Consider the following 23,893-nt stretch of genomic DNA (forward strand, 5'->3'; position numbering starts at 1 on the left):
CATGAAATTTGCCGCCCTTAAAATCTGCCATCCTAAGCAGTGGCACAGGTAGCCTGTCCCAAGAATTGGGCCTGACAACAATGCATTGAATAGTGTTGGCTCCCAAAAAAAGTCATATCAATTTTAAATAAAGACGTATGCTTCATTGTAAAAAGGAATCTATTTATTCAACAATGAACGTTAAATTCACTACTTTAATATCCTAGATAAACAGTATTTGATGCATTGAAAGGGCATTATCTCTCGCTGCAGTTAAACATTTTTCATGTATCTATTTATTATTCATCTATCCATTTGTTCGCATAAATAAATCAGTCAAAATGGGAATTTCTGAATATAAATTACATTTTTTCCCAAAGACTACAATAAAGTGAGCTGTTCACATGTCTGCAATATATGTATATTTTTATGAGTTGGGACATTAATTTCAATGTTCTTTCTTGGCATCCTGTTCATATTATGAAATAAAAGTATGCTAAATGGTGGTTAAAAATCCTGTTAATAGTGTTTTTCCTTGAAAGTATAATATTTCAAAATTGTAATATCTTTTTTTCTCTTTAGCATAGCAGTTAATTATTTTTTATTGCTTTGGTATGCTTACATTGTGCAATTTATGCTTACTCCTTAGCTGATTTTGTTCATATTAATTTTCATTTCCCTTTCTTTTATTTATTTATTTATTTTGGTTTGTTTTTCTAACTTTTTTTTATTTTTTAAACTCTTATTCTTATTTGTTTTCACTACTTTTTCAAACGGAAAATTTTTTCTTCTTTGACATAAGATAATTTTCAGTTTTTGCCTTTACATAATGATCTGTACGATTTTTGTAAATATTGCAATGTTATACTTCTAATTTTTGATAGTGGAAACATGGAAAATGCTAAGATAATTGTTCAAAAATTTTGTTTTCATTGTGAGAATCTATTTTTAAGTAGCTTGAAAAATATTTTTGAAGAATAATATGCATTTTATTGTGATAATTTGATAATTAAAGCAAAATGTTGACACAGTTTCAAAATTTCCTTTCTTTCTGTTCTTTTTTTTTAATCAATAGAAATATATTCCTTTTTTTTTAATTTTTAAATTTTTAATACATTTTTTGAAGATATGAAGTGCATAAAGAGCTGTCTATTTATTTCTAAGTTATGTCACTTATTGTTCCTTACATCTAACATAACTCAGAATCACATTTTCTGTGATATGGCTGGCTACTGTGCTACTCAAAAAAACCAAAAGAATTTCAGTGCAATCATTAATTATGTGCATTAATTATTATTATTGTTCTGTTACAAAAGTTCTGTGTTACATTAATAACATATACAAACACATATACACACAAAATAATGAAATAAATAAAATGAATTTGAAATAAAATAAAATGAATATTTTAAACTAAAAATAAATCAACAAATAAATTTAAATATTTAAAAAAATTTCTCCCCTTCATTTTTGAGGGCACAACCTGCGTCATAACCCCCCTCCCCATGTGGGAACCCCTGGTTTTTAAGGTAAACCTTACAGCTGTTCAGTTAATCCTTTTTTGCAATAGCATAAACAGCTGTTTTCCTTCAGGTTTGCAGCACATTGTTTACAGCTGTCTCTTTCCTGACAAGCAGAATTATCATTCCTGCAATTTTAAACCAAACAGAGTTAGATCCTTGGAATGTATATCCTGGAATGCTGCCTATTCAGGTACGATGGGTACTATTGCATGACTTTTAAGGCTCAGTCTGTGGCAGCTAACAACAGTTTCACTAACCCTCTAACTCCTTGTGATCAGTTTCTAGCTTATTTCTGTTTTATATGATTTGTAAATTTTCAGGGTAATGGTAGACTATATTCTTTTTAATTCTTTAATGAATATCTTCTGTTTTTGCTTCAAATTAACAATGTTATTCTTTCAATTATCTTCTTACATTTTGGCGACTAATTCATATCTGCATCGTGTTCATGAACCTTCTTGCAACTTTTTTTGTGCATTCAGGCATGACTTTTATAATGTGTTTTCTTTCTTGCATTAATTTGTAGTTTCTCTTTAAAAAAAAATTAAGGTAAAATTTTTAGAAAAATTAAATACAAGCATAAATTTTAATGTTTCGTAAGTCTTTTTATGATCTGTTTCATTCCTATTTTAAAACATTATCTTTATAATTTGTTCGCATTAAAATTATCTGTGTGATAAAATTCTAACAGTCATTGAGGTATCAAATTAAGTCTGTAATTTAAAGTGGAGAAATTGTATGTGAAATTTATATACAGTGAAACTTGTGTAAGTTGACCACTTGCGGTGCACTACTTTAGTGGTCAACTTAAACAGGTGGTCAACTTACAGAGGTTGAATTACATGATATAGATCTAATTCTGTGCCTGAAAATAGCGGTCAACTTAGGCAGGTGATCAACTTACAAAGGTGATCTACTTTATAGGTTTTACTGTATCTGTTTTTATTTCAGAAAGTTTTTCTTCATAGTATTTGTGCTATATTGATAGTTTTACAGTTATGCAGTTTAATAAAATGCTATATGTTATTAATTTCTACATATTAAATGGACCACAAAAAGCTGGCTATGCTGGTACTTGTGGTGAATTATAATGCAGCTAGTTTTATGGGGTCTGCTTTGTATATACATGCATATACAGGATTAATTTGATTTAATCTGCCAAACGAAAGGGGATAATAGAGGAGCCCAAGTGGAGCATAGAACTACCCACTATCTTGTCCAATCCCTAACTTAACTGAGTTAGGGCAGCTAAAGGGAAAATGAGTCAAAAAACAAATTTCTGAGAAAAAGACAAAATTTTGAAATTCATAGAAAATTTACACACGAAATAAGTACATATTCAGAAAGATCAGACAAATTCCTATAAAATGCGACTTTTTTCAGCAAGATAGTTGAATTTTTCAGTGAGCCACAAGCTTTGAAACATTGAAAGTACTCAAATTTGAATTGGCTCCACAAAATTGAAATTTTTTTGTTCATTACTATTTATTTTCTTTTCTAGCAACCAAAAGAACTGAGAGACAGAGAAAAGTTGGAGAAACGTGTGCTTGAAGTAAGCCCAAGTTTCTTTTAGTTTTTAATTTACTATTTTAAATTACTTTGCATACAAGCAGGAACATGCAAGGGGGGGGGGGAGGAACACCTGTTGGCCTGGTCCCAAGCCTGAAGGGGGCCCAATATTTTAAAAACAAGGCGTGTAATATAAGGGTAAGCAATATGGAAAGGGTGGGGGGCCAGAAAAGTCATTTGTGACAAGCCCAAAAATTTCTGTGCACGGCCCTGTGTACAAGTTGTTCCATATCTTAAATTTTTACTGATTCTCAACAGCAAGTCAATATTTGACTCATAATTTCATCTTGCCTCAACTTAAAAATATAAACCCACCTTTATTTACAATGAGAAAATCGCCCATCAAGTAATGATGGGTGGAAATTGCTTCTACATTTGAACGAAGCAATTACCTTTTTGGTAATATTTTGATAGTTGAAATTTTAATCCTCCAGTAGATAGCGTTCATTTTTGACCACTTTTTCGTTTCTTCATTCTCTTAAAATGAGTCTTACCAGTAAAATGTTAAGATAATGGATCCAGTTCAGCCTCATCAAGATAAAGCATTTCCCTGCATGTAACACATTATCAAAAAATCGTATCAAGTTATCATGCCGTGGAGCGAGTTTCATTGTTGATGACGTCAGGGGGCGTTACTTGATCATTCGCTATTATATATATATGATGATAATGACTACAAATGTGCACAAAAAATCTTTCTTGAGACAAGGAGACCAAAACAATGTGTGTAATTATGTAATTGTTTATAAGAATGATTGTTGTAAAAAATATTGTGCTTGTACTTTTTTTCTAAATTACATTGTGACTTAAGGTTTTTCATTCATAGAAATTTAGTTTTGTCACTCGAGTCTGGTTGACTAGCAAAAACTTAACTGAAGTGGTAACCTTGAATAAATGAACTCATTTAAATCACAGCATTTGATGTGATTCTTGTGCCTTTTCTCTGAATAATCGTGTAATAGACTACTAAATGTTAGTGCTTAACATTTTGTGAAGAAAATGTTTGTTCTATAATTTTTTGTTTTCGATTCTTTTGCAGGAATTCACAAAAATGTTCACTGAAACAGATTCCTTCTATTATTCACTTACTGGTGATTTAACAAACTCAATCCAGAGGCAGTACTCCCAGTCACGAGATCCAGAGAACAAGGCGTTACCTTTGTGGAAAAGAATTGATGATCGATTTTTTTGGAACAAATTCATGCTGTCTGAATTAATCGATCTTGAAGTATGTACTCTGTTTTTGTTGATATAAAAAACAAAATAATTGATTATAAAAAATAAAAATAGCTTTTTATTTTTTATAATCAATTTTGATCTTTTATTTACATTATTTTGATGATTCTACTAAGCACTGAATGACCACTCATTGTCTACTGTACCCATGACCTCAACATGGGGGGAGGAGGAAAGCTAGGGCATGCAACAATAATAGGACTCCAGTGGAAAAAATTATCAAAACTTTTTATTTTTTTTTTGTATGCAATTTTGTTCACAGGAAAAAAAGTATGTCATTTGACAGCATGTTTAATCACATGTTTGGCATGGATTGTTGTCTATTTAGATGGCAAATATGAGTTTTCTTTTTTATTGCAGAGAAACTCGCCAAAAGTGGCGATCCAATTGGCAACCCATTTTTTTTTTTCTTTTAGTTTTTTTTTTAAATGAAATATAATGACAAAAAAGTCTAGCTATGAGCTTTCTAAAAAATATGGGTACTGTAATTTATTTGATGTAGCATTCAAATTTATCCATTCCTGTTTTCAAGTTATTTTGTGAAGAATTATTAATTCAATCTTTTTTTAAAAAAATTTTTCCTTCAAAAGTTTTTAACAAAAGATTGACTATTTGCTCGTTTGAGCATAAGAAGTCTTGCAGTCCAGTATAAGAGCCCACCCTTCCCGAGAATGGCTTAAACTTTGAGGTTGTTGTTCTGGCACTTAAAAGGGAATTTATTAAAAGCAATAAAAGCCTTTATATAAAAAAGACTGTAAGGTAAAAGACCAAGGCTGTGACGCATCTTGCATTATCCAGGGTGCAACACGAAGAAGAGGGCTGTCACACTGCACCCCTTATTTGATAGTGGACTTCGAAATTCTCGTAACTGCATCTTTGGAAAAGAATGTTACAAGTACCTTATTGTATAACTATACTAATTGTTATATTTTTTTCTTTTAGGATACTCTTTGTGATCCTTGGATTATCCCTGTTATTCAAGGATTTGTGCAGATGGAGCAGTGCTGGATCGATACAGTGGATGATGCCGAATCACTCTCTGCCGAAGGCGCACGTTTTTTCCATCCTCCCCGCTTATCCTCAGGACTGTCCTGGTAAAAATTACACCATGATTCTGATCTCCAGGAGAAGTCGCCACAGAGCAGGGACCAGGTACAAAAGAAGAGGTGTTGATGAATCTGGGAAGTGCGCAAATTACGTAGAAACGGAACAGATATTTGAATATGCCTCTCACACGGTCTCTTTTGTGCAAGTTCGAGGATCAGTTCCCGTGTTTTGGAGTCAACCTGGCTATAAATACAGACCTCCTCCCCAGTTGGATAAAGGTAAGTGTTTGATCAGCAACTTTAACCATTCTTGATTAACCCCTCTGATATCTCTGAGACGTGAAAGAGTTCGTGACAAATAACATCTCAGAAACATCAGTCTGCAATGGTACTTGAAGTGAATGACATCTCTGAGACATCTGTCCGCAATGGCACATGGAATAAATGACATCTCCCAGATGCCATTGGATACCAAGAGGTTCAAGTTATTGTTAACTTGTTGTAACTGCAAGTACTTTTATTAGTATGCTACAAAGTTAAGTTTAACCTTTAGTTAATCTTTGTTCCTTATTTCAGGGGAAGAGGAAACTCAGTCTGCATTTGAGAAGCATTTTGCTGAAGAACTAAGCCTTTATAATAGTCAAGTCATCATCAACTTGATGGAGCAAAGTGGAAAAGAGAAGATTATTAATGACGCTTATTTGAACCATATTCTTGAATTCAGTTGTCCTGATCTTATTTATGTGAGCTTTGATTTCCATGAATACTGGTAAGAACTTTTATGAATAGAACTAATAGCTAAATATTTAAGAGTTTTGTCGGCTGTGCATGTTGTTTTCCGAATCAATTATTAGTAAATATTGAGTTGATCTATTTTATTCCATAGTTTTTAATATTGTTAATTAAATAATAAAATTTCAGCCGAGGCATGAAGTTTGAAAATGTATCTGTCCTAATTGAGAGCATTCAAGATGTTATAAGAGACATGCGATACTGCTGGTAAGTTTTAATAGATATTCAGAGTCAGTAGTTTGAATGTGAGTTAAGATATTTTCTGGTAGATAGTTTTTTATGGAAAAGCCATGAAAGTTAACCACACATAAATTGCAAATTTCAAAGAATTTATATATGTTTTGTAGTGCTTTATTTTTTCAGTTTTCTGTGTTGTTGCATCCTTCATAAAATAATTCAATTACATGTGCAATTCAATTCAACTAACTCTCAATTTAATACCCTCTTAAAAGGTTGCAGTTTGACTAATGGTTCGCATAGTAAAAATAAGCTTTAAGATCATGTAAAATATCAGATAAAATTGTGAATGGGGTTTTTTCTTGTAAAAGTTTAAGTTGTTATGAGAAACCAAATGCTATTATAGTTATCTGATATACATCTGATATTGGGCTGTGGTGGCCTGATTGGTAAGCAGGGTTGGCCGGATTGGACCCAATGGGTTTTTTTGAAAAAACCCATTTAAAAAAACTAATATTTAACCCACTTTTGTTTTTTTTTTAAATTTTATGAGAAGTTTTTTTAAAAAAAATAATTAATTTAATTTGTTCTTCACCACAGACAATGGACATAAAAAATGAATTTTAAACTTTATAGTATTTCTTAACTCTTTATGGCATTAGAAAAATACTTTAAAGATTTTAAATAAATATATTTAACTTTTTTCTTTAACTGATCAATAAATATCTCAAATTATCTTGACTAAGTCCTGTCACGTCCGATTTTCTCAATATTTGTAAGTTGTACAGAGGAAACTATTCTAGCTAAAAGGCTTTCATTTGAATTATTTTCTTCAAACCAACACGTCACAAATCTTGAATAAACAAGATATATTTTTTAGAAATTAACCGGTTTTACAAACGGTCGGACAGGAAACAGAATATCATGTACAGTATTTTCATTATCTTACGAAAAAGTTTAATATTTGTTACTCTATATACAGAAATAGAGAAACAGGCAACATAAAATTCAAAGAAATGTCTTGATTAAACTGGAATTCAGTAAAAAAGGATTTTAACTACTTGAGGTTCTACAGTAGTTTTGCATAACATAATGAAATACAATAAAGTAAAATGCAAAAAAAATGTAGTAATTAAAAATGAACAATAGGTTTTATCACTCGAGAAGTATTTTTGCCTTAACTGTTAGTAATCATGGAAACTAAAAAATCCGAAACTTCACCATTCTTGGGTTTCGTAGTCTTTTGTACTTTTCTTCAGAAAAGGCTGAATTTTAACTAGTTTTCCAGCTTGTTTTACCCCAAGACAATTTTTGCGCTTTGTCCATATATTCACGCTACAATATGCTACAAGTACCCCACATTTTCCCTAAAAAAAGACAAAAAACCCCACATACCCAGCTTTAGTTGGGTTTTTTGGGATTTTATTTTAAAAAACCCTGGGTCCATGGGCTTTTTTTTTAAAAAAAAACCAGTTTTTTTCCAACCCTGTTGGTAAGGCATCGGACTTGTGACAGGAGGGTCTTTGGTTTGGTGCTAGCCGGTTGAAAATCCAGCGTCTTTATTAAGGGTGACTGGGGGACGTTAAATATACTCGTGATCACAAAATCCTCCAAGTGAAACAATGCCTCTGGGGAGGCCAGAAGTTGTTCGGCTTTTGGTCTAGTTCTAAATTATCGAACTGTCCGTAGATGGTGCTGCCACCTAATGTGTTGTCTGAGCCAAATCAGACTTCCACGTAGAAATAGGCGCTTGATTAAACGGAAGCTGTATCCCTCTGCCTTAAAATCCAGTAGCATTGCTACTCGGACTCAGGTTCCCGAGTGACATAAGTAACAACAACACATCTGATATACATTTTAGCTCTTATGTGTTAGAGATACTCAGAGCTGCCAACTGCTACAAAAAAATCATAGTTTCTACGAGCTACAGCTTTGAACTACGACGGCACGAAAACGTGTCCAAAACCTATGATTTCTTTTTTTTTTGTTATCACAGGAAAATCTTCAATCATTACAGGTAACATCCATATTATATTTATTTAGATAATATTGCCTTTCTTGATAAAAATCTAAGCGTCTTAAAAAATAAACAAAAGCAATTTACTACAGTTAATGTAAAAAAATGATTTTCTCATTAGTATTTTTTTTTCAGAGTAAAGTGTTACTTGCCCGACTGTAAGTTCAGACACAAATTAGTCATTGCATCTGTTGCGTTCAGAATTAAATTTGCCGTTTAGCCCCCCCCCTCCCCGCCACTTGCATAAAACTCAGCTACTAATTTAGTTTTCCAAAAGTTGGCAGCTCTGGAGATACCTATACCAATTTTTAGCTTTTGAAAACTCAACACACATTTATATTGATATACCCTCTCCAATACAATTGTTATACCTCCTTCATACTTGCAAAAGTGTGGTTCCCAGTTATTCTTGCTTTGTGAAAGAAAGTTAAGATAAAAGGGCTAAAAGTTGTAAGTTTTCAAGTCATGAGTACTGTATTAATTGAGCAGTTTTACCTTTTGACTATAGGATTGACAGTGAAGGCCTAATTTGTGAGCAACGGGGAGTGTTCCGCGTCAATTGCGTTGATTGTTTGGACAGGACAAACATTGTGCAAACTGCGTTGGCAAAAACTGTAATGGACATACAAGTATGTTGCACGCTTCATATAATTAATTCATTAAACATGAAGTAATCTGTGATGGATTCATATTAATTTGTGTTTTAGTTCAACAAGCTGGGTTTGTTACCTCCTGAAGGTATTCTTCCTTCTGGATGTCGAAGAATATTTCAGATGCTTTGGGCTAACAATGGTGATATAATTAGCCGGCAATATGCTGGTACCGTGGCTTTAAAGGTAATTTTTTTAATTACTTGCAGAATTAGTATTCTAATTATGTGTAAATTGCTTTATATGATTATAATTTTTACCTCAAAATGCTTAATTGTTTTTGACATTTAATTTCTTAGATTTTTTATTTTATTTTTTCTTTGTTATTCAGTTTTATTTTATTTTGGCAATTTTCTACTTTGTCCACTCTTTTGATACCTCAATATTGTTGTTTCTTTTAGAAATAAAATCCATCTTCGATTTTTTTCATGATAAAGGCATTTAAAATCATAAAGTAATAAAATTACGTACATTATAACTAATTGGACAAGAAGCATATCAATCAAACCAGTTCTTATTCCCCCTTTTTTTAGTGTTGCCATTTAAAAACCAATAAGTATATGATATTTCAAGCAATATAAATACAAATATTTATTCATTTGATTTTGGAATAAATCTTTTATAACCAAAGGTGCTACTTTGTACTGAAGACTGACTGTTTAATTGTAAAAAAAAAAAAAAAAAAAGAAAGAAAGAAAATGTTCAGTCATAATTTTCTAAGAATGGCACCCATGTTTATAATTTCTCTTATAATTAACTAAAACAATCTAATGTTAATTGTGTATTAGTATTGATAATATTGAGATTAATCGGTGTTGTAGAAACCTCTTTGAGTGGCAAGTACGTTAGCACAGATTTTTTTTGATAGTTTATTATCTGGCTTGGGTTCTTACTCGTCATTATTGCATTAATAGGGTAACACGCCCAATAATTGGCAGGTCGCCAGTGATTGGCACTTCCAACAAAAATGTCCAAAAATAAGAATCATATCCAATTTTTTAAAAGAAGAAAGCTATGAACCAACTGAATGTACATTTACTTTAAAGATTATAACTTCAACTCGTGTTGCTAAATGGTAGCAGTGCGTAGGAAAAAGAAACAATTGTGGTTTGTGTCAAAGCAGCCATTTTTGTTGCAAAAGCTTCTTCTCCGGCTTAAGGGAAACTTGCACATCAATCCATTAAAATCTGACTAAAAATATATTTTAAATTTTGGTTGTCAAAAGTTTTGTTTAGTTGAAAGGTGTTACTTTGAGTGGATTGAAATACATTCCCCCCCCCCTTTTTTGGTTTTTGAAATAATGATGGATGCCATTTAGTGGTGCTTCAGTTTTGCTATTCTCCAGTAATTCGCACATGTGCATATAAATACTAATGTGTTGTGCAATATGTCACTAGTTTGATTTCTGATACATTTGCAGCAGCTATATTACATGGGTTCTACTATTTATTTGAATCCCACAGAATATACTGTTAAATTTTTAGAGAAATAATATACAGCAAATATGTTTGACCATCAGTCAGATATTGCCACTGTAGAGAATAGGTTCATTTTTTTTATGGGCTCTTAGAATCACCGGGCCAATGTTCCTTTTTCTGTAAAAATAGCTATAATTTGTAAAATCCAAACTGCAGGGGTGCCGCTCCCTCTGAGCGCAAGGACGCACCTCCTCCTCAATATTGCGGAGACTCATCCAAAAGTAAGAGCCCCCCAAATGAAAAAAATGCCCCTAACCCCCCTTAAAATTCCAATGGTGCAGCCTGTGCCATGATTCCCCCCCCCTCCCCCGCCCCGGTGGGCACCCGTGGAAACTGCATACCGACTAATGAAACAGCAATAATCTCGATATTTTTTTTCCATGCAACACTCCAAATTTATTTTTATTTCTCTAAAATATTTTCTCAACATTAAGATGTGTTATTTAACATTAATTTATGTAAATTTACAAACTTTAAATTAACGTTAATTATGTTTCTTATGATAATAAAATTTGTATGTAATCTAAAAGGGAAAAACAAAGTGATTTTCCAGTTCTATTAACATGTGCCAATTACTGGATCACAAGGTGTCATACACTGGGGTATCAGGTACCAGTTACTGGTGATTTTGGTAACTTTTTATATGCATATTTTTATAAAAATATTGATTCAAATATTTTTGATTTTGATGAATTAAATAGATGCATAGATGTGCATTCTTTAATACAAAAATATTTGCAAGTGAATATTTTTTTTCTAAATAATGAAAACAGAGGTAAGTTTAAGGACAAAATCTTAAAGTGCCAATTACTGGAGTTGTTACCCTACTTTGTAGTTTTTTTAAATAATTTACTCCTCCACAGATTAACAAGTTACTCCAAAACCAAAATAAATCTAAATCATATTATTGAGGAGAAGAAAATCATGTTCAAAGAAATGAATTTTTAAATTTAATTAAATTACTATGTGCAGATTTTTTATTGAAGAAAAATTGATGAAATAATAAGATATACTTATGTTATACATTATGTGTAACATCTTTCAGTCTGCTGATTTTTCACAGATAAAATCTAGGTTTAAGATTAATGCTTAATTATGCTTAATTTTTTTTTTTTAGGGAGACTTCACTAGAACTGGTGAACGTAGAATTGCTGGTTTGATGAAAGATGGATATCATTCAGCTAATAGGTAAAGTTCTGCTTACTGAAATTAATAGCATTGTTTTTGCATTTTACCTTAATCAGTCACCCCTTGTATCAGTCACCTTCCATACACCTTGCATGCAAGTTCAAAAAGGGAAAAATTTGCCAAAACATACTTCCTGCCCCTCATAAAAAGAGGTTCTGATAGAATTTACAAAAAAAAAAAAAAAAAAAAAACCTCACTTATGCATTGTATAAAAATAGCAAAAAATTTACTTCAAAATCTTATTTAGTTTATTTTGTGTACAGTTCTTCCACAAGCGTTTAACTGTAAGTGTGAACTGATTTATTTATTATTACTTGCAGAACTTGCTCACCAGCAAGTTCTGCCTTAGCCCTGGCTTGAGGCAGTAACTTACCACTTAATTATTAACTTGGTTTATTTTTTGTTTCACATTCATTGACTGCGTTTTTGTTTCCAGGTACTACATGAATCGTTTCAAGGATGCCTTTAGACAGGCAACCATTGACTTGATGATGGGGAATCCTCTCACGGAGGACATTAGTGCCGTCACTCCGGAGCGGGAGGAAGCGGATCCAGAAATCGAGATTAATGAGCAAGAGCACCATGAGAGAGTGAAGCAACTGATTGAGGACTGCAAAAAAATCTTAATTCCCGAGACGGAAGTGGTGCTGGGTGGATGGGCTCTCATTGATGCAGACCCTGTGTGAGTATTGATGTTTTTGTATTGGGTTGTTGGGTTGCTAAAATAAAAGCAGGTTCCCTTTGTATCAACAAAAACATGAACAGAATGTGAGCTTGCATTGCTGTGATTTGTGGCTTCATTTTATTGGATTTACTCTGACATAATTGACCGCATAGGAATCTTATATATTAAAGAACAAGTGTATGAATCTTTGTATCTATCTATGTCACTTCTATCTATCTGTCTATGTAACTTCCGAATGCCAAAGAATTGAGGATTGAACCAGATATTGATAGATTCGTAATTTTTCAGGCATCGTGTTTAGGTAGTTTTCGTTTGTCTACAACTATGATTAGTGTAGATATTAATTAAATCATAAATTCTCAAGGAGGTTTCTACCACCCAAAGAAAAAACACAATGGCAGGAAAGTGGGCACTTTGCCGAAACCTACCCTCAGTTCTTTTTTTCTTCAAGGTGATGTTTTTCTCGCTTCTGCAAAACAAAGGCCTCTTTTTGTACGACTTATAGTTTCTCTCTCCTTTTCTGCTTAAAGCAGAAGTGATTAAATGATTTAAGTTAATGGTAAAGTAGAGGAGCGCTGCAGATTGTTACTATAATGGTTTTAGAGGTGGACCGTGCTGAAAATTAATGTACTGCTCACTAATTAATGTACCTCTGCATTTGGCAAGAGCGGATTAAGTCCCTAAAGTACACCACTGAAAGCGATATACACTGATACATCCTGGGGTGCCATCCCCCAAATCAAGAGCCCCCCCCCCCCCAAAAAAAAAAGTGGAAAAACACCTTCCTAAAAATTTCAATGCCGCAATCTGTGCCATGACTCCCCCTAGGTGGGCATCCTTGAATCCACCGCTGGCAGTGAGGTAGAAGTGGCCAACAAGGTGGCCTTAATGGCTAATCTGCCCCCCCCCCCCCCCGGCGGCTAGTAGATTAATAATATCAGATGATGAACTGAGATATTTGACTCTTAACAAGTCTTGTTGCAGGGTTGTACTTCAGAGAAAACCTGAAAAAGTAGGATTGGAATATTAAATTTTGCTTCAAATCTTGAAAAATGGGGAAAAACGTCCCCCCCCCCCAATAAAACAAGGAAAAATGCACGTAATTTTTTTTTGTTCCATACTTGAAGTCAAAATGTATTATTTATACCAGTGGCATCACTATGGGAGGTGGGGGGGACGGTTTGCCCCAGTTATCACCCAGAGTGGAATTGCAAGTTTCTGAAAAATATGAAGCTAAAATGCATTTTAAAGACTGCAAATTTGGAAAGTTTTGGAGGGGAGACCCCTCAAACCCCCTCCCTTCCATCTCGAATCATGCAGTTTATACTATACTCAGGATTAGGCTCATATTGTCAGTACTTAGACTGAAAATTGAATGAATTTCATGCTTACATAGAATAATAAAACCTTTTATTTGTGTTTGTTGGGGGGGAGGGTTGACATCCCAAATTACCACCCCCCCCCCCTGTGTCACCCATGCTAGGTATGCCACTGTTTATAGAATTGCATGCATATTTCTACAAAGAATGCCAATTTTCTTATTGATGTATTGTTTTTTTGCTTCTCTAACTCTAGACTCTCATTGTCTTATGTATTATGATCCCCGCTATTGACAACTTGTATTGGTAGCATATGTCCATCGAACTTTACTAAAGCTTATTCAGATCAAATTTTGCTAAATTTGATGATTGATAGCCAAATACGCTCTGCAGCGTTTATGTAATATTAAGAGCACATGTGGAAAGTTGAAAGAATTTTTTTTCATTATTTCAGGTATGAGCCTTGCATTCTGTCTTAGGTTGTTTGTAACCCTGTTTAATGATGGAGCCAGCAATGCCCCAATGGAAGGTCATATTGCAGTTTTTAAATTTTTTTTTTTAAAATAATGATGCCTATTGTGTTTTTTTTATTAAATGCAGTCTTTTGGTAAAGTCCAAAATTTTGTTCAGTAAATTGAGGGTTTCCCCTTTTCCAAAAGTTCTGGGTGCCTCTGGATGAGGCAGCATAAACTAAATTCAAACTAATATTCAAATTTCCAATTATTGTACCATCTCAATTTCAAACTACCTTTTAGTGCATTCATTAGGATTTTAAATTGAACTTATCATTGATATTCTAAGCATTGCATTTTACTTTAAAAGGTTAAAATGAGTAGTTGAATTTTTTCAAGTATTTAACTGATTAACAATTATTTGTCTAGCACTGGGGATCCAGATAAACAAGATATGGATGCAATTTTAATTCTTACCAAGGACTCTTATTTCATTGCTGAGTAAGTATGATCAGAAAAAAATCTCTAAAAATGGTATGCATGATGAAATTTAATGTGTAAAAAATAAAATTTTTACTGCAATCTTTTAAAAAAATAAGTTGGATTGAGTGGTAATGAATGAAAATTTTTTCCCCCTTCTAATTTTGTAATTTTTTTCTGTTTATCATTTTTTTTTCAAATGCTCTAGATAATTTCCTTACATATTAGAAATTGTTGTAAAGAAAGTTATAGAATGTGAATAAAAATAAACTAAAAAATAGTCATCTCGTCAAATTTAAACCCAACAGAGACTTTCATTCTTTTGAATAAAATGTCACAATTAAATACTCTTAAAGTCATCACACTAGTAAATATTTTGATATTTACTTGAATAACTTGTATGAAGTCTAAATCTGTCCAACCAAATTTTCAGTCAATAAAATTTCTAGTTATTAACAAGCAAGTCATTACTCAAAAATTCTTCTGTATTTTGTGAATTTTTGTATGTATATTGCACCGGATGTAATCCTTATGTCTTTCCCTCATATCTTGAGTTTCAAATTGTTATAAAATATGATTGTTTTAATAAAAATTTGAGTAAATTTTTTAAAATTATTTAGATATTTTTTAAGGGTGTCATCTCATTCATATTGTATGTGTTATAGTAAAGGAAAAAATTAAATTTTTGTTTAAGCTTATTTAAATTGATTATTTACTGTTTTTCATTTACATAGTGAAACCTACTAATTTGCCATAAATTGTCCTTTTATGTCTTTCATCTAAAATCTTGTTATATTTTTTCACCTTGCTTATTTTATCCCTTAAAATAACAATTAATGCATTTTTGTGAATTGAAATGTCTAATCATACATTTTGCGATGTTAATTTGTTTACTTTCAGTTTTATGCATTACAGTAAATAAAAATGTATCTCTTCTTGTTATTTTTTTTTAAATTATTATTTTAAATTTCTTATGATTTGCTACAAAGACACGCATTTAAATATCCAAATGAAAAAATTGCTCACTTCCGAAAATACTATTTATTGTTTGTAACTTCGCATAAATATCAGTTTTACTAGAAACATTGAAATGATTTTAAAAAAAAAAAAATTCATACATTAATTATTCTTTCAAATTTAGATATGATGATCAGACTGATAGGATTATCAAATACCAACATGTGTTACTTGAAGATCTGGAACGTATAGAATTAGGTGAGTTGTGCTTTTTATTTAAAAGTGAGAAATTTCAAAAAACAGCTTTTGTCAAGTAAGAGTGTATGTTTATAAAAATAGCAATTTAATGTGATGAGTATTATTATCAATTATTACTTTGAATGACCAGTAAGCCAAGACTAGGCCTCTTTTACGAATTTAAACATATAATTTCAATTTTTTTTGTTCATATCATCAGGACGAGAGGCCATGTCAGCCTAGTGGGAAGCTAAGGGCTTAGCTCTTAGGAGGGCCAGGCTCATTATCAGAGTAGTGTTATGGGGATGTTAGCCCAGGGTGACCAAATTGACAAGGAGCCTGCCTTGACTCTCGGAGTCCCTGGACATTATTGTGTCCTATCTCTGTGATTGAATAATACATGTTTTAGTGCTGGAAAAACTTATGGGATTAAACAGTCATTAAAAAAATGTTATTGCAGTCAGATCCCGATTTAATGAACCTCTATTTAACGAATTTGGCGATTTAGCAAATTTTTCTTTTCCCCCCGTCTAAAATGAAGGCAAACCCCCCATTTACCAGATAATAAACCCGAATTAACAAATTATTTCAACAACAGATTTTTTTTTTCTTTTTTTTGTCAATTTGAGTTGGGAAATATTGGATTGTTTTCCAAATGAAAAGTCGATCTTGCAGTTTTTGACAGGGTAGGGGGCAAGCAAGGAATAGCGATTCTTATACAGAAGGCGATAGTGAAACTCCCATTAAAACTTACTTTTTCTGATGCTTTCTATGGCCTAGAAACTGAAAAAACATATCTCATGCAGCAGGTTGTAAATGACGTAGTATTTTCTTTTCTCCATAAAGTCGAAAGAACTATTTCAAGTCTAATTTCAAGGAAATTGTCAATCATCTGTTGCTCAGTTCTTTAAATTTTCAAATTGACTAGTGTGTAATAAGTCATGGAATGCTGAATAAAAAAGTGTACACTTTTCTAATTTTGGATGTGTTTGTGCAGTTGCTTATTAGGGCTTTTAGATAAGGATAACTGCAATTTTTTAAATATATTTTTTTTCACACGCGATATTACGAATAACCCCCATTTAATGCATAAAAGTTTATTACAGATGAATTTGTTAAATCGGGATCCGACTGTATCTGAAAATCTATGCCAAGGTTTTTACTGTGATGTAAATATTTTTTATCACATTAATGATTGTTGAGCTGATTTGCTAGACTTAAAACGTCTACTTGTATGCTTTAACAGGACCATATGTAGCATGCCAGAAAGTACATCTGTGTGTAAAATTCAATTGAAACAACTTTCCTTGTCTATTGCCTAAACCACAGTGGTGCCCAACTTTTTTTTACTCAAGGGCCACATCTCATACTAAGATAATTCTCACTGTCCAAAATAACTATGAAATTAAAATGCGTATATCATAAATTAAAACATATTTAAATGTTTTGAGATACCATGGGAAAGCACTGAAACTGATAGAAAATTGCAGACCAAGAATTGTTATTATCATTACAACAAGCTAATTTTGATTGATATGAAGTTTCCATCTCTCTTTTATAAACTAATTTCTGACTATTTGGCTTCAAATTTGCAACAATCATTTGAAATACCGAATGAAGATTTGCAGGCATTTTGGAAGGTTGCACAAATTAGTTTTCGATCCGTCACATCCGCTATAGCAAAGGGCCTCATATGGACCGCAGGGCGTAAGTTGGACTCTACTGGCTTAACAAAGTTGTTTATTAAAAATCCATAGAATGTTCTTAGTGTGTTTGAAACACAAATGTATGCTAGAGAATGAAAGTAATAGTTCTCTTTTCATATGAATATAGGTCCAGAACCTGGAGTTTTTAAGTCTAAGCATTATTGTCTACGCTTACATTACTCTGTGTATGGACAATCTGGTTATTTCCATATGTTTCGCTCTACAAACACTCGCTTCTTCAACAATATGGCTGTGCCCATATCCAGTGAAGAAGAAGCTGCAGGTAATACTAATCCCCCAGTTATGAGAAATCCTTATCATTCCTGATAAATTCCTTATATTTAGATGCTATTGCATGCTTATAATATGTGCCTGAATTGCTACTTGCATGAAATATCTTATGGAAAGATATGATATGCAAATTATTTCTAATATTGCATGCAAATACGAAAAAGTTTGTTGTAGCACCCAGATACAGCAGCAGGCCCGTGTCCAGATTTTCATAAAGGGAGGGGTTTTAAACTTACCAGTAGGGGGGGAGAATTCAACCCCCTTACAGCTTTTAGTTTTACGACAAATTGCCGATCCCAGTATGGCGTTTATTCACATGTAAGGACTGCTGTATTCTTGAAGGATACCTCTAGCTGTACAAGTTACCAAAGTATTCCTTCGTTTCACAGATTCGCTTTAATCAAACTTTGCTTGCTTCTTTTTAATTAAATCTGTTTACTATGTAGTATATTGCAATGAGTATTAAAAACTCTTCACAAATTCTTTTATAATGTAGAATGTATATCAGGTTATGTTCTGAAATAATGCTTAATAAACTAAAGAAGAAAGAGCTCTTTGCAGATGCAAATTACATAGCCAAGCACAATCACTAATGCATCTTCGTAGATGTAACCTATGCCAAATTCACCATAAGCTCCTTACAATAAGCAATATTCTTTCTTTGCATTGGTAGATCATTCAGCGGTTCGTCCGCCATACTTTTTCCGAAATATTACATCAGTTTGTAAGGCTTTAGCAGTTGTAAATCGCAAAAAAACTTCAGAGAGAAAATTAAAATAAAATAAAAACGCTGAACGCAAACTTTCTTATTAAAGTAAATTTAAGTCAAATATATATTTTATTCATTTTGCTTATTTTTTCCCCAAGGGAGGGGTTTAACCCCTAAAACCCTCCCCTTGGATACGGCACTGTACAGCAGTTTTACCTTTGTTTGAGCTCATCAGTCTGGAATAACAATAACAGAGGTCAAGGGCAGAAAACTACATGAAAAAACTGATCATATTTTCAGAAGTTACAAACATTTTGAGCACACGAGCACTTAGTCTACAAACGTGGTACAGCTGCACCTCAAAAAGTGAAGATAAAAGCGGAAGTATAAGCCTGGTGTGCTGAAATATTTTAGGTACCAGTGTACCAATATATTAGCTTCTTTGTGAAGTTTTGTGCTTTCTGCCTCTGGCTATTCCATACAGAAACGCTCAAAATAGGGGTGCAACTGCAGCTCTGTGTGCTATAACTAGCTGTTTGATATTTGCTTTTAATTTCGCCTCAGCTTTAAGTATGGAGTGATAATTTGTGAGGTTTTCTTCTATTAAATTAAAATTACATAAGTGTGTTATTTAACTTATTTTTTGAATCAATCATTATGAAATACTATGCTCTTACAAATATTTTTTAGCAAATTATCTTTTAAAGCAACAGCAAATGATTTTGGGATTATTTTAAAAATACTTTATTCTATCTGCAGTTTCTTATTAAGGCTTTATAAAGCCCAAAAGTAAAAGTGGAGAATATTCGTTGCTACCTTTAGCATTGAAATTTTAATTTATTTTTCTTAATCCTCAATATTTTGAATGATTATCATCATGTAATTTATGTTATCTAGTTCAAAGACGAAAACTAATAGAATGAATGAACATAAATTGCATGAAGTTTTATGTTAAAGCACTAAACTGTGCTTGAATACATTGCAGGATTATCTTTCAGTTTTTATGTATTGTTGAAAGAAATAAATTGAATGTTATCCTTTTTGATGTACCAAAGTGTTTCCATTTCCTTTTTGAATGCTCTAGAATCCTTGAAAGCTATTTGTGAAACCTTCAAAGTGGCCTTGTGTGTCAAAGAGTTGAATGTCCCAATTTTCGAGGGCAAACTAGAGAGAAGAAAGAGCAAGATGCCGCTTTCCCAGGCCGGTGTTCGAGCCAGCGTATTTCGCAGCAACCGCAACCATCATAACCACAACCAGAACCACGGCTTCCATCTGGAACTTCCCTCCTTCTCTTCCATGCCGCGCAACATCTCCGAGGGCCAGCTCAATTCCCTGAAGACAGTGGGCTCACGAGCACTGAGCAACGTCACATCCCATTTTGCAAAGCTCAACCCTATCCGGAGTGTGAAAGCATTGAGTAAGAAGAGTGGCAATGGGTCGTCTTCTTGTGTTCCTACAAGCTTAGCGTCTGTCAATGAAACCAGTACAGCAATGGTGAGTGTTTTTTTTGTTGCCAAAGATTGCTATGCATAGCTCTCACTAGCTACGGACTCAGTCACTTACCAGTAAAAGATAGGGTTTCCAATCCCAAAATCCCAATCCCGCAGGATTTTGCTCTCAATCCCGCGGGATTCCCAATCAAAAAATTTTTTTCTATTCAAGCGTTTTCCAGCTTTTGCCGCTCATAAAACGATGATTTTTAAAAGCATCGTCTGAAGTTTGAATCTTCTTCCTCGTATATCTGCGAGAAGAGCAAGAAAAACTGTGTTTCATATGACCAACGATGGATTTACCATTTAAGAACACAACAAGAAGAGTATATTCTTCTGAGAATTCATTGGTATTCTCATTCGATGCTTCAACTTTTATACAGTTGGCAATTGAAAAAATGCGTATAACTTATAAGCATTTTTGAAAACCGTTTCTATAATTTAAAATCCAGTAAATTACGCTTTAGAAAAAATAGAGAAAGTGTATTAAATCCTATTCCAAAACCCGCTGGAGTGGCCTGAATGCAATGTTGGAGAACTTCTGTAAACTTTAGTAATGCACTCAAAAAATTTTAATTTACAAAAAGTGCACTCCAAAGAAGAAAACAATGAAATATCTGACATTATTTATATATTCGGAACGACTTCAAAAGGGGTGACAGAAACTTGTATGAAACACAGGATGACTCGCATGGCAATGTGGTAAGTTAGGCTGCTCATGTTTTTGAATTCCTTTTTAAAGTGAGAGGTAAAATTAGCGAAGTTATCCAAACACTTTTACTGAGATTGCGACTTGGTGAAATGGTGAAATCAAGCAGTATTCACCCCTTGCTGTAATGAATCAAATTCACTGATACAATGACCAACGTGGATGAAGCAACAAGGGTATTATTAATGCAAGTTAAATTGGATACAACAAAACACATATCCAACAAACATCGTTTTTGTCCAACTGTCCGAAATTTGCAGTTCTTGAGCAAAAACCCAGCAAAGAAATAGGGCTAAATGCACCGTATGTGAAAACTGAACACAGATTTCCTGGAACTAGGATCTAAAACTATACACTGGGGTTTTGCCTCGACTATTAGAAGCCAATGGCTATCAATAATAGTCCTCCACTGTACCAACAGCAGAAATTCAAAGGTCTTACCTAATATTCTAGGTAAGAGCTCAGTACCATGTCCCGCAAGTCAGTGTTCATTCCAGTCAATAAAATGTAGATCCATTCAAATAAAAAGATATTCATCCATTAAACCAGTTCCGTAAAACAAGCAAAGTCGACCCAAAAACTAATTTCTTAAAACACCATTAACTAAAGTCCATGTGTTGTGGTTTGCTAAAAAAGTCCTTTCATTAGAAGCAGTTAAAGGGTTTACAGTGAGGCAAAGTGTTGATCAAAGGTTATACAAGCGAAAATGTTGTTGACAAGATTATTTGGGAAATTGTTTTCAAGTAATTTATTTTTAAGCAGAAAAATTTCATGGTTGAAAGCTGTAATGGTGTTGCAAATTCTTTTGATTCTGATGGCTTGTGAAACTATGATGCCGATAAATTTTTTTATTGAGGCAAGCAGAAAAACTGACAATTAACATTGAAACGAAACTCGCATCTTTTATCATAAATGGTGGATTTACAGTCGAATACAATATTAATTTTAATGTCAAGAAAATTAAAAATTTTACAATTAGAACTAGTCTTTTAAATTAGAACTAGTCTTTTAAATGTAAGGGAGTTATGATAGATTTTTTTGCTGAGTTCAGAAAAATTGGGGTAGTTGATACACAATAAATCATCAATATATCTGCAACAAAAAGGAACAATATCAGGATTATCAATAGAAAATTTCCTTTCATAAAATAAAAGGAAAAGATTTGCTAGGGTAGAACTAAAATTAGCATCTGTTGCAATACCATTGATTTGTTGAAAGCAGGAATTACCATTTTGGAAAAAATTGTTAAAGATGCAAAATTTGAAAAGTTTGAGAAAAAATTCCTCATTTATTTGGAGTGAAGAGTTGACTATTTTGAACAGTTCAGTAACGGCAAAGAGAAGTTCATCAAGTGGGATGTTGGTAAACAGATTTTCAAAATCAAATTCTTCTAGATGATCGATGTCCAGAAAATTAAGTAAATCATTTACCTCAATGCTGTTGTCAACTATCCAAAACCATTTCTCCTGACAAAGTTTAAGTTAGTATAAAAATTTTTAAAGATAGGATTCAAGTTTAATACTGAGATTGGTGTTGGTGGAAGAGCAGATAAAGCGGAAGGAAACTGGTGTTTTGTCGAATTTTGGAATTACATAAAGGTAAGGTAAACAAATTGAATCAGGCGGGGGTAAGTTCAAGAGTTTGCAAGCGGCTAGGAATTTTTTTAAGATGGAAGTTTCATTAAGTGAGGATTTTTTGTACGTGGTGGTTTTTTCCAATTCTGACAACTGATTTCTTAATTGATCATTGCCCTCTTACCCACTGCAGTGGAGAGTTTCTCACTTTGTAAAAGCTATCCAAGAGTATTCTTGTCCTCTTGTTTCAAGCATTAATAAAATAAACTATCAATGTATTTCCAAATTCTGTTTAATTCCTTATATACATGATTTTATTCAAGATTTACATTCCACATTTATTTTAAATATTGAACTTTACCATGAGACTTGAAACTACAACATAAAGTTTGAATAATCATCTCTCTGATATTTGAAACTAATGTATTTTTTGCAATATTATTCATAGAACTAATTTTTGAAAAATGTGTGCTATGAATTAACATATTTCTGTTTTTAGAATCCCCGCTTCAATATGGATAGTTCATCTGAATCTGAAGAAGATTCTGTCTTGCATCACAAAGCTTATCCTGTAGCAGGACTACATGGTCACATTAGTGATCGTACACTGAGTTCCGATTACTCTGAATTCAGTGACGTGGATGAACAGGAGATGATGCTATCCACCGAATGTTTAAATAATGGTGCTAGTGACAACAAGCATGACACCGTTCTTGAAAGTTGTGGCATTCTAGCAACATTTAACTTCAAGCAAGACGAAGCAGCTAATGACAATTTTGTTTTCTTGGAAAGTCATGGTCCCACAAACCACAGGAGGTATAACACGGAGGTCGACGACTTTGTATTGGATGCAATGAAAAGAGCTTCAATGAGGCAGATGAACAGAAAATCTTCTAAGTCATCAACAGATGGAATTAAGTTGCCATTGACCTCAATGCCCCAAATCCATATTAGCACAGAGAGTAATTTGGCTGCTTATGCCAAGCCAGAGGAGTGTGGTACCAACAAAGTTGGAGTGTCCCGAAAATTGTCCAAGTCTTCGGAGGACTTGGACTTCCGCCCTTGTGCAATGGCTACCTCAAACGAAGTATCTCATCTGCTAGTGCAGGAAGAAGTCATGCTCGACACTGATGGTCTCAATGCCAAGATGAAGACATCTCATTCAGAGAGTGCCATCCAAGACTTTTCCCTCTCCTCTCTCAACCTGTCCAGTACTCTGTCCCCTATTGCCATTAAGAAGGATCTTGTGCTGTCCCCATTGTCGAGGATAGCTAAAGGCATGCAGAACTTTGGCATGAATCTGAGGCCGGGCCATCGAAACAGCCCAGTAATATCTCCAGATAATGAGGACTATGAACGAATCAGGCAGAAACGAAAGAATTGTTCTACAAGAATAATAGAATTGTGATGATTGGTTTTCTCTTCATAAGGCCATGCTATTTCATAGCATGAGGTTCTTTTTAAATCAAATGCTATTGTAGCATATTGATAACTATGGTGTGAAAGATAGTCAAACCAGTTTATTGAAATTTGCTGAAATTTTCCTCGTGAGCTCGCACTGACTGTAAATGATAAAATAAATGTAAATAGAAATGCAATTAGAGCATAATTAAATTAAAAATTTTATTT

The 23,893-nt window shown here is 33.2% G+C and overlaps 1 protein-coding gene across 1 annotated transcript in view; it reads left to right on the forward strand.

The window, feature by feature from the left end:
• Nucleotides 1–23,672, forward strand: part of LOC129227707 (phosphatidylinositide phosphatase SAC2-like) — a 38,240-nt gene extending 14,568 nt beyond the window's left edge. The window contains 16 exon segments of the mRNA XM_054862309.1: nucleotides 1,581–1,692; nucleotides 3,004–3,054; nucleotides 4,111–4,299; nucleotides 5,250–5,387; nucleotides 5,389–5,632; nucleotides 5,930–6,122; nucleotides 6,275–6,352; nucleotides 8,848–8,968; nucleotides 9,047–9,175; nucleotides 11,585–11,655; nucleotides 12,092–12,337; nucleotides 14,541–14,612; nucleotides 15,733–15,806; nucleotides 17,619–17,774; nucleotides 19,576–19,985; nucleotides 22,764–23,672. Coding sequence (XP_054718284.1) covers nucleotides 1,581–1,692; nucleotides 3,004–3,054; nucleotides 4,111–4,299; nucleotides 5,250–5,387; nucleotides 5,389–5,632; nucleotides 5,930–6,122; nucleotides 6,275–6,352; nucleotides 8,848–8,968; nucleotides 9,047–9,175; nucleotides 11,585–11,655; nucleotides 12,092–12,337; nucleotides 14,541–14,612; nucleotides 15,733–15,806; nucleotides 17,619–17,774; nucleotides 19,576–19,985; nucleotides 22,764–23,672 — 3,193 coding nt within the window.
• The last annotated feature ends 221 nt before the right edge of the window (nucleotides 23,673–23,893 follow it).

This window comes from Uloborus diversus, chromosome 8, assembly GCF_026930045.1.
Source record: "Uloborus diversus isolate 005 chromosome 8, Udiv.v.3.1, whole genome shotgun sequence".
NCBI classification, from domain to species: domain Eukaryota; kingdom Metazoa; phylum Arthropoda; class Arachnida; order Araneae; family Uloboridae; genus Uloborus; species Uloborus diversus.